The sequence below is a fragment of the Alosa pseudoharengus genome, unplaced genomic scaffold, assembly GCF_046254945.1.
Source record: "Alosa pseudoharengus isolate Yale_2024_CS ecotype anadromous, Long Island Sound unplaced genomic scaffold, YU_APseudo_1.1 YU_APseudo_1.1_scf_5, whole genome shotgun sequence".
Classification (NCBI taxonomy): Eukaryota; Metazoa; Chordata; class Actinopteri; order Clupeiformes; family Clupeidae; genus Alosa; species Alosa pseudoharengus.
Window position 1 is genome coordinate 18,576,331 of NW_027468837.1, and position 16,304 is coordinate 18,592,634.

At 40.3% G+C, this 16,304-nt stretch overlaps 1 protein-coding gene across 1 annotated transcript; it reads right to left on the minus strand.

Annotated features, from left to right (window-relative positions):
* On the minus strand, nt 1-11,999 carry LOC143104835 (solute carrier family 2, facilitated glucose transporter member 11-like). Its single transcript, XM_076269169.1, has 12 exons — nt 11,976-11,999; nt 11,004-11,102; nt 10,681-10,841; nt 10,323-10,447; nt 10,049-10,178; nt 9,715-9,863; nt 9,199-9,386; nt 6,814-6,924; nt 5,460-5,561; nt 1,010-1,085; nt 671-798; nt 1-207 (listed from the first exon to the last, which is right to left on the minus strand). Exons 1-12 carry the CDS (start codon nt 11,997-11,999, stop codon nt 1-3), a joined length of 1,500 nt encoding a protein of 499 aa, XP_076125284.1.
* Nucleotides 12,000-16,304: the final 4,305 nt, after the last annotated feature.

Here is a 16,304-nt window from a genome sequence, read left to right on the forward strand (position 1 = left end):
CTACAGGGCGGTGGAGTGTTGGACTTCCCCTAGTTTGTACTCTGCTTGGCCAGTCCTATCCTGATTGCGGAAGTTGAGCCGGTTAAATTCGCTGGCAATGACAGGGAGGGTCTTGCCTTTGGTCTCAGGCAAAAACAGACCAATGTAGAGCGCCGTGAGGACACAGACGGCACAGAACGGAACGAAGCAGAACTGGCCAAGTCCATTCTGAAGACATAAACACACAGTTAACACGACAGAGTGCCTAGGATGGAACAGAATACAGAGAGGTTTGAATTATATTCCTTAGTGAAATGATGTGCATTTGTGTAGTTATCAGTGCTTATGCTCCCTAATAATCGCTGTTCTCCACATTTTTAGAAATGTATGAAGGATTGATAATATTTTTCTCCTGTAATTTTTGCTGGATTGACAAAATCATGACATAAAACTGTCTTTGTCACACATCCTTTTGTGAGACACAGCAAGTCACGTAACACTTTTCCAGACCTAGAATGTTCATAAATCACTCCACCTTTGAAAGTTAAGGCTGACTGAGTAGTTATAATGTGTTCTTTATACTAAATATGGTGAAAACACTGTGTAGAAACTCAGGAATGATCTCATTCTAATAGTTGACAACAGAGCTTCCACATGCATATCCAATCTGATTCAGGTCAACAGCTCTTACCACAATGAAGGGGAAAATCATCCCCACAATGAACAGGTTCAGCCACATGAGGGAGCCAGCAATCATGTAGGCAGCCGGCCGAGCTGTCTGGTTAAAAATTTCTGTGGGCAGCACTCCTGTTACACCAGCTGAATGGGAGACATGCAAGAGAAACGGGCGCACACACACACACACACACACACACACACACACACACACACACACACACATACACACACACACAAACAAAAACACAAACACACACACTAATGAAATATAATACTTAGTTTAAAACTGGAAACCCAAAGAAACATACGAATATACATTTGCCTATTTTAGATGCAGAAGAAATACTCTTACCTGGTCCCATTCCAAAGCTGAGTATATACGTAAAGATGCAGGCCATGCTGAGGTAAGGCATCCAAGTCACTTTATGCTGTCAAAAACAGTGGGAAATTACAATGGCAAACAACACTGTCTTTGATGCGGAGAACTATGAAAACTCCATTGTCACATAAGAAAAATATTTACTGTGTTAAATGTGTTAATATGTACTGATGAGTACATATTCCATCTTGTTAGTCTTGAAACACATGGCCTATTTTCCTATGAGATACTGCAACACTGGTGCTTGCATTACGATCATGACCTGAACTATCAGTATTCCATGTGTCGAAACTGAAGCAGAAAATGGTCGGCGCCACCCTCCCCACCCTGGTTGACATGTACAGTACAACTCTCGATGTCTCAGCAGAGTGAGAAACATCATCACAGACATTTCACACCAATGCCACCATCTGTTTGACCTGGTGCCCCCAGGAAGGCGCTACAGGTGCATCAAGATGGAGAGTGAGGGAGAGTGAGTTCTGTCCATGCCCTTTAAATTGGAGTGTACCTGAATGCACTGTTTGATTGAGTTGAACTTGAACTTGAACACTTGAACACATGTGGTTGCATGTTCTCGTTGTTCATGTCGGTGCCTAGTGCACTGCTGTTATCACAGCTCACTGGTGTTGCTAGCCTCAGTCAGCTCCTGTGGGACTTAACATCGCTAGTCATCAGATGCTGCATTTCACTGGATGAACTTGGTGGTTACTTGCACTGTCTCTGAAGTGCTATGGTACTTAATATGGAGCTGATAAACAATAAAACAGATTGAAGCCATTTACATGTCACATTACAGATATGCACTTTACTGTAAAATGCAAAGCTTTTCATTTCATTGGACTTGTCCAATGACAAATAAATTCTGATTCTGATTCTGTCAATGTGTCTACGTGTCTGTCAAAATCTCATGGGAAAATGATCCATGTAAGTATAAGCCTTACACAGAGGGACCAAGTTGTAGGAAAGCAGATGTCTGGATACACAGGCTCACAGATTTGTTAAATATGCTGACTGAAGTCAAGCTGGTGTATGGTGAGCGTTCTGGCGCATTTTGGCTGCCATGCATCACCCAGGTGGGTGCTACACATTGGTGGTAGTTGGTGAGGTTCCCCCTTCACTTTGAAGCGCCTTGGGTGTCTTGAAAAGCGCTATATAAATGCAATGTGTTGTTTTTATTAGTTTATTTGTGAGGGACAATGCAGCGCACATTATTACATACATAGCTATCACAATCAATGCCATAACAATGTCTGTAGATGTGTTACATAAAAGGTTTCTAGCCAGTTGGCTAATTTGCAACCCCAGTCCCTGGTCAGACCTTTCTAAAAACATATTGTAATCTAAAAGTATTCTAAAAAGTCTAATATATGTGTGCATACACCTCTCTATACACATAGAGACCAACAAAACATGAAGGGTAATGTTAGTGTTCATACCCTAATCATGCACATCAGGACAACCACAACATACATAGGAACATCACAAACAGCAAGTCACGTAACACAACCCCCAGACACCCAACTGCCCGCAGACTCTCACTGATACGGACAGCCAGTCACAACATACACAAATACAATAACACAGACAGCAAATCACATACAAAACAACCCCCAAATTCCTAGCCGCCCGCAAACTCTCACCTATGCGAACAGCCAGTCACACATAACATACAATAACACAGACACATAACATCACATCACGTACTACACAACCCCCAGATACCCAACCGCCCGCAAACTCTCACCTATGCGAACAGCCAGGCACCTACACAGACAGTACAGTAAAACATAGACAATAGAGTGTGTGTATGCATGTGTGCATGTGTGCGAGCGTGCGAGTCTTAGTGGTCACATCCCTGATTTACTTTCAGCCAATGTTTTACCTTACTGCTAAATGTTGTCAGTTCTGTTTGTGTTTTTAGTTCTATCGGTAAGTCATTCCAAAAGCGGGTTCCTATTACTGAGAAACATGACTGGCCGAAAGAAGTTTTGCGCCCCTCTACTGTGCAGTTACCACCCACTGCTCCTCTTGTGGCCGCGCTCCTTGCCTTTGTTTTAATGACAAATGGACAAAGTACAGAGGGCGCCAGATTATTTGCACATTTAAAAATTATTTTAAGAAAAGAAAACTTAATGAAATTATCAAAACTTAATAACTTATATTTTTGTAGAATTAAACAGTGATGTGATGTTATTGGTTTCTGGTCCATTATTTTCAGTGCCTGTTTATATAATGATGTGACTGGTTTGACGGTTGTCTGGGAGGCTTGGCCCCATACGGTAATACAGTATGATAAGTGAGAGAGTATCATTGCATGAAAGAACAATAGAGCTGCCTTGACCGGGATGTGATGTCTTATCATTCTGAAGCAGTTCAGGTTTGTCCGGACAGTCTTGCAGAGTTTCTTAACATGTTTTTTGAAATTAAGTTGTGAGTCTAAAATAATACCTAAAAATTTAAATTCATCCACTTCCTCTATAGCCTCTTGGCCTATTTTAATGGTACATTTGGCTTTACCTCTTATAGAGAAGCACATTGAAACAGTCTTTTTAATGTTAAGCGTCAGGTGATTATCTTTGAGCCATTGGGATACTCCCTCCATTTCCTTGGTCAGGACCTCTGCTGCTGCATCTGGTGTTCTAGCTGGTGCATATAAGACTGTATCGTCAGCATACATTTGACAGTTTGCTGACTGACAGCATGTTGGTAGGTCGTTGATATACAGACTAAACAGCAGAGGCCCCAGGATGGATCCCTGTGGAACACCCATTGTCGACTGAAGTGGCATTGAGAGTCCTGTGTTTATTTTAACACGTTGCTCTCGATTGTCCAAGTATGAGGCAAACCAACCGATGGCATGTTCAGAGAAGTTGAAGTTGGTGAGCTTGTTCAAGAGTATGCTGTGGTTCACTGTGTCAAAGGCCTTTTTGAGGTCTATAAACACAGCTCCCACAACATTACCCTTGTCCAACTTACTCTTAATGTTATCAGTTAGGTAGCAGTTGGCCATTTCTGTTGAATACCCTTGTCTAAAACCAAATTGTTTGGGGTTAATGAGACTGTTATTTTCGAGATGCCTAACTAGTTGTTCTGTTATGATTTTTTCTAAAATTTTTGAGAGGGCAGGTAATATTGGGTATCATTACTCAGCCATGGTAAGGATGCTTTTCGCTGCGTGCCCTTGAACGTTTTCATGTATTTCCCAATTAGGTTCGTGACATTTTGTGTTAGGGAGTTACAACAATTTTCTAACTCGTTTGATTGTAGAACATTATCCCAGTCTAAATTGTTTAGGTCATTTTCAATTTGTGCCCGCTTGTTTTTGAGAATACCCTGGTTACCGGGTTTACTTTCATTCGCAAATTTTGTTGAACTGTTAATTCAAATTCAATTAAAAGAACTCCATCAAAGGTCAAAATCCCTGTGCACAGCTCTTCTTGCTCCAGGTGCTGATGGTGTGCAGTATAACTATTGAAAAGTCAAAAGAGTAGTATACATCGCACACTGGATTTTGATGACTTTATTTGGCGTGAACAACACGTTTCGGAGGTTGCTTCATCAGGTTCACGTTCACAGTCAATCTGACACCCGCAGGTGAAATAGGTGGTAACATCATCACATGACCACACCAGACCCAGTGAAAGTACTCCACTAACACACCAGAAATTGCAATCAATATCATCAATTCAATATCCTGCATATTTTAGCTTGCATATAGGCCTACATATACACAATCTATGTCATTTATGATTGATGTCATTTATGATGATGTTACCACCTATTTCACCTGCGGGTGTCAGATTGACTGTGAACGTGAACCTGATGAAGCAACTTGCGAAACGCGTTGTTCACGCCAAATAAAGTCATCAAAATCCAGTGTGCGATGTATACTACTCTTTTGACTTTTCAATAGTTATACTGCACACCATCAGCACCTGGAGCAAGAAGAGCTGTGCACAGGGATTTTGACCTTTGATGGAGTTCTTTTAATTGAATTTGAATTAACAGTTCAACAACAACACATTGCATTTATATAGCGCTTTTCAAGACACCCAAGGCGCTTCAAAGTGAAGGGGGAACCTCACCAACTACCACCAATGTGTAGCACCCACCTGGGTGATGCATGGCAGCCAAAATGCGCCAGCAAAATATACCCTCCAGTGTGCGATGTATACAACTCTTTTGACTTTTCAATTAAAAGAACATTCCAAAAACTACAGCATTTCATCTCAGAATAACAAGGAAACAAAGAAGAAATACTTCCCCTCAAGCTCATTTCAAATATTCATGATTTGGACTGACAAATTGTTAGTCTTGTCCAGTGTAGTGTTGCAGTGTATTCAGTGTGTAGTGTAGAGTGGTCAGGTATCACCTGTGGACAGGAGAGGGTGTACCTGCAGTGCCGTTGGTTAATAATGCATACCTCAAACGACAGAGCCACAGTGAACACCACAGCCCAGCATGCCATCAGGACGTAACCTCCCATCAGTAGCAAGCGCCGGCCCTGTCGCTCAATCAGCAGGCTCTGTTAATCACAGGCATTTACATTTACATTTATTTGTTTACATTGCAGGACCAGACCAGGCACATTCAACACGCACAGGCTTTACGCGTTTATCTTGCATTACATTTACATTTAATTATTTAAGAGACTAATCCAAAGACTTTATCCAAAACAAGGGCCATTCTCATCAGAGCAACTCAGGGTTAAGTGCCTTGCTCTAGTGCAGGGGTTTTCAACCAGTGGTCTGCGGCCCACTTGTGGTCCGTGAGGACTTTGCTAGTGGCCCGTGACCATGGATTCAGTAATGTAGTTTCAATGTAGGAATCAGTATTTTCATTCAGAGGTGGTCCTGGGGTTGCGTAATTAGTCAGAATGGTGGTCCCTGGTTCACACTCAGTTGAAAACCCCTGCTCTAGAGCACAACAGTGGAAGGGAAATTAACCTGTGGTATAATTTCTTATATAAGTTTCTCATTTAATAAAATATTAAACCATGTATATGTGCTATGAGAATATAGTTCCCTTTCTCCTTCTTAGTAGTATTGCCCCTGAAGCCTCCATCTGTGGAAATTTCCAGAGAGTGAGAAGAATATTTGTTGTAGGGTGTCTGATGGTCCTGACCCCAGGGGCACAAACATGGCCAAGGAGTGGGGAGGCTAATGCAGGTTAATACTAACTGGTTGGATGAATCATTGTTAGGGTGGCATCTCCTGATTTATGTGTGTGTGTGTGTTAAGGATATAAGAAGTGACTTCAAATACTGAGATTTGGGCTTGTTACTTGACATTTCGTGTGGGTAACACGTCCCCGGTGACGTGAATTAAGCAGTATCACACCTAAATTGTCTTGGATTATTTTGACCACAAACCCATAATTTTTCAGGCTACTGCATGCTAGCCCAGCTCCTTAGTCCCTACTACCACCCTCATCTTCCATCTCTACCTTATATAAATATTTTAGAATATTTATTATAAAAGCACTATTACCTTTTGAAAAAGCACAGGCTTTACACATTCATCTTCAATCTTTACCTTACTCCTATCATATTTTGTCTTCTATTATAATCCTATTATCATCACAATTCTTTCTGCCAAAAAGCAGTGATAATATCTCTTATAAAACATTTAATGACAGATCCAGAGTTCACAGCTCAAATAACTTGTTTTTTCACACTGTTCAACAGCCAACCAGCATACATTTTTGCAAGCCTTTGCTAACAGAGGTGAAAGGTCATTTTACAGTTTGTGTAATCCGGATTAGTCCCATATACTTACAGATATTATACAGGCAGTGAATTCACACGTGCCCGTGCCAATGGTAATATACTGGATGGCAGCGGGATCTATGCCAGCTTCCTGAAATACGTAGTAGGCGTAGAAATAGATCTGTACAAGGAGACATAAAGAGGGAGATGTAGAAATAGATCTGTACAAGGAGATATATAGAGATAGAGAGGGAGATTTCAGTGATGTTTTAAAGAAACAAACACATTCACTAACTAAAACAAAAAGGGTTTGTTTTTGACAAAAAAAAAACAAATACGTTCCTTGTTTCTTGTTTGTGTCTACTGTATATCAACCACGATTTGCTTGGTTATTATATTCACACTTAATATGTTATCAATTACTATGAAGTGGTATTCTCCAAAATCTTTCCCTCCTGTATTATTAAAGGCACATATCAAATTCTCAGGTCTATTACAAACACAGAAATAGGAGCCACAAAGTCCACTGGATCACTGACTACAGCATGGTAAGTGGAAACATCACCTTGTTCGATAACTAGATGTACCACAGAGCGGTACAAAATATGACCGCTGTCCAGTCCTGCACATTCTCTCCGCAAAAATAAATCACACTTAATCTGTCTCCATCTCCTACTCCATCCCCTACTTTTGTGTATGTAAATGAGTGTGTGCATAGTGTGTTTGTTTTTGTGTATATGTGTGCTTCTATGTGTGTGTGTGTGTGTGTGTGTGGGGGGGGGGTTTCGCTTGTGAGCGTGTGTAGGGGGGTAATGCTGTGTGTGTGTGTGTCTTTATGTGTGTGTGTGTCTGTGTGCCTGCTTGCCTGCATGTGTGTGTGTTTTTATGTGTGTGTGTGTGTTTATGTGTGCATGTGTGTGTGTTTATGTGTGTGTGTGTGTGCATGCATGCGTGTGTGTGTATGTGGATGAGTGTGTGTGTGTAGCTGATATGGCCCCCCATGAACAGAATTCTACGAAACTTGGCATGCATTTAAAGGGTGTCATGATGGTCCTACACTTAAATATTTTGTGCAGTTTTGAACCTCTCAGCCTGCAAGTACAATACCTTGCTTTTCCACATAAACCATCTACAGGCTGATTGGTGTACAGTCACTAAATTTACATTTATATTCAAAAAGTTGGTCATCCTAGGCCCAACGGTTCTCAAGATATTCACAGAAAACTGTGTCCGGCCTACCCTCCTTTCGGCGGCCCAGTGTGGCGGGTGGGAACAGATCAAAGTGAAAAACAATGGTTCTGTGTGATCCTTGTGGGGCTATGGGGCTACATGCCCACTAAGTTTCATGCAGCCCTGTCTTTTGGTGTACCGGGAATCGTTGACTGAAATTCACTGAAGAAGAAAAACCTCTGACTAAATCTATAGCTTCGCTAGTGCGGCAGTCATAATAAGGTACTGTATTAAAGAAGCAGTCCACGATTTTGGTGCAAGGATGATCTCACAGTCAATTAAAATACACCCCTCCCTTCCATGCTCCATGCTCCTGGACGTGCTGATTGGATGGAATTGTTTAGGGCTCCGCCCGAGCCACCATGTTTGATTCTCATTAGGCTTATTCGACTTCATGCCGCCCTGCGCAGATCTGGCTGAATGTGATGCATGCTGGCCCTAACACAACGCCTGTTTGCATTGTGCAGAAGTCCAGCATGCGTCACGTTCAGTCAGATCTGTGCAGCGCTGCATGAAGTCGAATGAACCTATTCACAGGGAAGATGTTGCGAACATTTGCAAACAGTTTTCTGTTTGCCTTGAGTTTTCCAAAAATGTTTGTGAATGCTCAAAAACAGTTTAAGGGGGTAGTTTTCTGCTGGACGGATGGCTACTATTGAAATGTTTGAGAATGTTTACACAAAATCACTCAAATGTATCTGCTCAGAGAAAACATGTTTGACACAAAGGTTTGCCTCTGTTCAATGCATCTCTTTTAAAGCTGCAGTTGGCAAGTTTGACAGATTGAGGGGATTTAGCCAAAAAATTTTACAACTCTCATGCCCCTCCCCCACTACCACCGAGCACCCTGTCATTGAGTTTGTGCTCGTCAGTGCACACCAGACTGCACCAGACTGTGATTGACAGTCAGATCTCACACAGCCCTGCTCTGATGGGACCAGAAGAACCAGGAGCTGTGGATTTTTGCAAAACAAATAACAGGCTCTAAGTGGAGGTAGAAGTGCGGGGTTTTCTCTAAAACCGGCTGATTTATGTTGTTCTGTCGGAGCATAGTGTCGGTGTCAGTGAATATGATCAAAAAAATCTTGCCAACTGCAGCTTTAAGAGCACATGCATTGATTAGACAGCTGGAGGACCATGTGGAGCAACTTTGCGAAACACAAAAAGTGTACTGGATTAGAATCACTGACTGAACCTTCATGTCAGTACGAGTGTGCATACTGACCGAGTCATTACCACAGAGCTGCATAGCACTGCTGATGATAGCCACGGAGATGACCTGCCAGCGGACAGAACGGTCCGAGAAAAGCTCCCACATTCGCCGCGGACGCACACCCTCCGCCTCGGCCTGCTCCTGAAGCATCTCCTCAATCTCGACGGCCGTTACCTCACAGCCCCTAAGACGCCTCAGCGCTGAGGAGGCCGCACAGAGAAACATCAGGTCATGAGCTAATAACACCATTACTTAGCATTACGGGTGTACTGGGCAACCAAGCATGATTTGGGAGAACACAGTGCGAGCATTGTTTTGTGATAATGGTGGACACTGTAATACCTCAGACTGTGGGTTTCCTCTGAACTATTGGGGAGGGAGATAAAACTAAGGTGATTGGCCTATTTGGAATTCAATATCATGGCAGAATGACAGGTTAAAGAATTAGAAAATAAAACCCTAATGGGGAGATGTTTGATCCATGTGAAGCATTGTTGAGTTTGCCTCGCCCTGCTTGAAATGTCCTACCTGCGAAGCAGGCTTCCTTGTCCCCACGGTCTATGAGGAGGTAACGGGGGCTCTCAGGGAACCAGGGCAGTGTGAGCAACTGTATGAACCCAGGGACCGCATTACTAGCTAGCAGGTACTGCCAGTATGGCTCGCTGCCCAAGATCTCCCTGTACAAAGACCAAAGCACCCCAAACATAGCACACCAGATTATCCCAAAAGCACTCAAGAATGAAGAAAAAAATTCAAGAAAAAGAGAGTAAATACATGAATGCTCTTACACTACTTTAACCTAGAGTCTTTCTCAATTTACATAGTTTTAGAGGACATGACTTTGCAGGTGCCTTGGTCTTACCTGAGACCAACAATCTGTCCTAATACCACTCCAAAGGCTGTGAAAACAGCAGAGGACAGTGATACTGCTCCTCTGAGATGTTTTGGGGCACTCTCACCAAAATACATGGGCTGAACATTCATGCTGATCCCTGCAAAAGGTAAAACGGAAGAGGCCAGTCATTACTTTCAATTAGATGACCGACTAATCTTATGGTCTTAGATGTCAACTAAGGCGATTAAGCTCAAATATGGGAATCTTTTTGGTCAACCATTAAGGGTGAATGTGAACGTGCCTGCATTAATTCCCACAAGGATTCTGGAGAGGATGATCATCTCAAAAGATTTTGCTGCTCTACTCGTAAGACCTAAGAGTGAACTCAGCATAAGGAAGATATTGCTCAGCAACATTGTCTTCTTCCTACAACAGGATTACAAACCAAATATCATACATTTTAACAAAAAAAAAATGAATGTGTCTCAAGGACTCAATTTACAATTCATTCTATATTTTGCAATTCCACCAAATAACTGACAGGCAACCCTCTTCAGAACACAGGCAAATATTATCCAAATATACCCAACTATAAGTGGAATTAAACAGGTATGCCTTCTTTCTCAACTTCTTGATAACAGGAAGCACCAGTAGCCTACCTCCCGAACCGTATTGACATGGGTCCAGCAATCAGTGCACCTGTCAGTCCTCCGAGTGAAAAAATGGACACAATGAACGTCCAGATCAGAGTGACCTCATACAACTCCAATTCCATGCCCCATCGTTCCAAAAACGTTTCATTGATGAAAGTCTGAATATACTGCAGAAGGAAACAGGATTGGAGCCAGGAGCCATTGATTGCCATGGATATACAAAGCCAACAAATTAAGTTATGTATGAAACCAGCACACATTAAAATGCATTTAAAGACACAAAGAAATACATACAACCAATAGACGTAATACAGAAGAATGCCCCTTACAGTGGTTGGTGCATTCATAATAGCAAGATTATAACCATATTGTAGTGTTCCCCCTATGGCTGTGCAAGTCACCATCAAAGCCAGTGTCCTGGAATTACCCTGAAAAATACATAAAAAAATACTTGTCATGTCGGTTAAATGAGTGTAAAAGGCTATTGACCAAAGTGAAACCATCTGCATTCGAGACTATCTGCATTCGAGCATCTGCATTCTGAGCCATATCCAGATGACCTTATAGGACAGAGGTGGGCGAACTAATTCCCGCGAACCACATTGTGGTCCGTTATGCAGTTTAATCTGGTCCGGCAACCATTTACAAATTAGGTCTAAAATTAAGGTAACAAACTGGTATTGATGTCTTATTATCGTTTGTCAATTAATAAGAGCCCTTGGGTTATCAGAAGGGTTTTCACGAAGGGTTATTACGCAACAGTTGGTTGTCTGATGAATTGCATAAGACATGTAGGGTTAGTGAACTGGCTGATAGAATACCACACATTCATCTGTGATCATTATGGAAAAGTGCCTGAATGTCCAATACGATGTTTGTATTTACAGTGATATCTATATCTTGCCTTGTAGCTAGACTGAGAAAGCAACCATTGTTGACCACAGCAAAGTCACCTCTTTGCAAAACCTTTTCTTTTTCTTAGTTTAATAGTTACTTGATTCTAACCTTTTAATGGAGCATTGCAAGACCCGTTTACTTAGAGCTACATTCAATGATAGACATGATCAATTCACATTCAACATACGGTGCGTAATAACTCCACAGTAAATTCTGGGGTTTAAACGTATTATCCCATGGGACAAGATTAGTACAGCAACCTGCTAATGCAGTTCTTGTGACCAGAAAATGCTCATATGGCCCAACTTTCTGTAAACCTGACTTATGCAGATCAAGTTGTAGCCTACAATACACGGTGCGTGAAATAATGCTGCGTCATAAAACGTAAATTAAACTAGAATTACCTTGTTCTGAGGATCAGCTTTCATCCTGGCTCACGGTTGCTAATGTCGTAGTGCTATCAATGTATCACAGGCATATCTCTCAGACTCAGTGCAGTCGCTTTAGTAAAGTGATCATAGTGTCAGAAGGTGAACGTTTTTGCAAGCATCTGTAGAGTGCGCCCAATTTGCATGGATTCACGTGAGTCGTCTTTGCAGCCTGGCAACACATTTTGACACCCTGTAACTACACGTGTGTTAACTTATTACAACGTCCTCTCTAACTGCCCTTACGGATTAACCATGGTTTTACTATTTAATGTATTTTTTTGATAACCATGAAAACCATGGTTTATGACTAGGTATGCTTTTTATCATGATTTCACTACGGTTAAACTCTAGTATAACCACAGTTACCATGAAGGTAAACCATAGCAAAAATAAGATTGTTCTACCGCACACTGTTGACTTTTTACTCGGTTTTATTCAACCTGATATGCGAAACGCGTTGTTCGCTCTGAATAAAACCGAGTAAAAAGTCAACAGTGTGCAGTAGAACATCTTATTTTTGCTATTTAAGTGTTCCTGCAATACCTGCACCTAACCAGGCTGTGCGTGGATCTTGGTTTCAAATGGAATATTTAACTGTAAACCATGGTATACCACAGCCACTGTGAAGTGCTATGGATAAACCATAGTAGTACCATGGTATATCGTATATCACCATGATTTACCATAGTAAAACCATGGAAACTGTACAACCCGAATCCTGCAAAGTTGGGACGTTTTGTAAAATGTGAATCAAAAAAGAATGTTATGATTTACAAATCACGTCAACCCTATATTTAACTGAGAACAGTTCAAAGACAACATAAACTGTTTAAGGAGATACATGTAATTGGTTTTGTTTTGAAAAACAATATGTTCTTTTTTTAATTTAATGCCAGCAACACCTCTCAACAAAGTTAGGACAGGGGTATTTTACCACTGTGTTGCTTCACCTCTTCATTTAACAACATTATGTAAATGTTTAGGAACTGAGGAGACCAGTTGCTAAAGTTTTGAGAATGAAATGTGGTCCCATTCCTGCCGATTTCAGCTGCTCAACAGTCTGGGGTCTTCTTAATTATGCTTTTCATTCCATGATGCACCCAATTAGACAGGTCTGGACTGCAGACAGGTCATTTTAGCACCTCTTCCTCTATGGAAAAATACTGTTTAAATATGTGCAGAATTAATGTTGACATTGTTTTTGTAAAATATTCAAGGTATTCCCTTAATATATTGTATGTTTCTCAAACCTTGTGTACATCATTCAGAATTGATTGTACCTTGTCAGATGTGCAAAATGCACCTCCACACCATCATGGATGCTGTTTTGAATCGACCATAACAAGTTGGATATGTTGGCTCAATAGTCTCTCTCTTTAGCCCAGAGGAGTTCATGATTTCCAAAAATAATTCAAAATGTGATTGGTCTAACCACAGGGCCCTTTCCAACTTTACCTCAGTCCATTTTAGATGATGAATTTCTGTATCATATCTAAATAGATTTCTTCTTTGCATGGTAGAGTTTACAATAGTACTTGTGAATGGAACTTTAAACTGTAGGCCTACTGTAGACAATGGTTATCAATGTTTTCTTGATCAATGATTTTCTTTACAGAAAATGGTCTGGTTTTAAGTATAAGTATATATACTCTTTTGATCCCGTGAGGGAAATTAATGCAATGCCATCCAAAAGACCACAGCCATCCAATATTTTTTTCAGCCCTGTCCCTTGTTTGTATGAGGAAATCCTCAAATCCTTTGCAATTGTATGATAAAAAAACATAATTCTTATATTGTTTCATTTGCCCACACAGGTTTACACAGAGTGATGAATACTCCACATCTCTGGGATGCTCTTTTTTATATCCAATCATGGTTCCAGTTCACCTAATTAGTTGTGAAATGTTCCTCCTTTTGTTGTCTTCATCATTACACCAATTTTCCAGCCTTTTGTTGCCCCCATTCAAACTTTTTTGAGATGTGTTGCTGGCATGAAATTCAAAATGTGCTTATATTTTCCATGAAATAGTCCAAGTTCTCTCCAACAGTTGATATGTTGTCTTTGAAATATTCTCAATTAAATAGGGCAAAATCTGCTCCATCAAGGAATTAAACCTGGATAACTCTGGAGCTGTGTACATCAAATGAACCAAATCACCTTATGAAAGTACCCAGTGCGGTATAGTCTTGCATTTGTGTACCTTATTTTCTATTTTGTTTTTCTTCCAAATCAATAACCTTGGCTGACTTATAAACGCTGTTCATGTCTGTGAAGAGTTTATGTTTTCTCAACCACTAATGCCCTTGTGTCAGTGTTTGAGGAGCACACTGGCAGTATGCCATAGATCTACACATTTAATGAAATTAAATCAGTTATTACTTCCAATTTTTTTTAATGTTTGTTTGATATGGACATAGCAATTACATTGGACAAACCAGATGCATTGTTTGAGTGTTTTAGCACAGGTGCTAATTCTCAACACTTGTCCATAGGCGGCTTTTGGCCGAACTAATGTGATTGACATTGTGCTACGAATACATTGAGGTTGGTACACAGTTGAACTCTGGTCTGATGATCTGGAATGGGGAAAAACTGAGATACCACTCAGCAAGCAATTAGCTAATGAAGTTTTATTATTATTTTATTATTAATCTTCATTACTATTGCTATGACCCAACCCCCACTTTGGTAAGCATTTGAATAGGGCAGAACTGCCATTATGATCTATTTCAATCAAGGGGTAGAAAGAAACATTATGCTATACTGTAAATTGTCCTCAACATTCTCTATTACAGACAAGAGACAAGTTACAGAATTCTGTTTTCGAGTTGAATTTGGGATATGGCACGTTTCTGATTCTATAGGTAACGCTTAATGCAGGTTATAATGTTATCAATGTTCATTAAAAAGATACATTCAATTGATATTAAGTACGGTAGGCATAAATGTACAGTTTAGGGAGTCACTCTTTATAATGGCCTATCCTTAACACTGGTAGGCATACAGTAGCTTAAAAAGGCTAGTCACATAGGCTAATAAAACTCTTTTTACAAATTATAACCTTCACTGACAACTATTTTCTCATTAAATGTTTTGTTAAACAGAATAAAAAAAAAATCTGCACTGTGTTTGATATCACTTATTAAAACCATCTAAACAAAGAAAATCGAGATGGCTTTATCAAAGTGATTCTTCATTTTCACCTTCACTCTTCAGGTACTTCCTAACCAACTACACTCCACACTGCAAGTTATGCAAGAATATCTCAGACGTTTCCTTTGGTGTTAAACATGACAACAAAGCCATTCTGACGACACAGAATATCTCAGACGTATTTCCTTTGGTGTTAAACATTACAACAAAGCTATTCTGACGACACAGTGCACTGAGGTAAAAATTCCAGTTACACATTTGTTGACACCCTGTGGAGCTGCAACGAGATGGGATTACTGCGGCACTCTGGGGAGTATTGATGCAGTGCAAGCTGATACATGAGAATGGAGCAGATATATACACAAACTTCTCCTGTGAAAGTTGGACATGGTCTCATGAAATAACAGTATTTTTATTTCAGTTTCCAATTAAAATAAAAATGAGTAGTTGCTGAATTTGTAGCAGAATTTCAAGCACAAAAAACATGTAACATATTTCCATTAGACTTACTAACGTTACCCTCTCCTCTACCCTTTATCCTAAGATATAAATATTACAACCTGATGGGATAGAATTTCTAATAGGCCACTGAACAAAAATAAACAGTAAATATAAACACGACACATTTGTTTTCATTCCCATTTTTCATTAAATGAAGTAAAATATAGCAAATCTGTTCAACGCACACAAAAGGCTTATTTCTCTAACGTGAACAAATTTGTTCAAATCCATGTTAGTGGGCACTACCTTTAATCCATCACAAATCATAATTGCACAGATGTTCACCATAAAAGGCCATTCTAAAATGTGCAGAGTTATAACACAATGCCAGTGATGTTCTTTTGGGGGCGTGGGCCGTTGCCAAGCTGACAGCAGGAATGTCGGCATGTCAGATATGTTGCTCATTAACTGAATGTAAAGGTCAAGTGCTCACTAATGTTTTTTTTTTTTACCAAATTATTGAATCTTATATCTTTTACTTAAGTCATGAAAAAAATCAATGTGTGTTTGTTCATTATTCTGTATTTATGAACGTAGTTGACATCATAGTGATGACCTTGGGGATAGCCCCTTTAATCCCCATTTCTCATGAGTTATCCACTGCAGTGCATTATAACCCCCCTCCTCCTTGTATTAGTTGTTTGTAA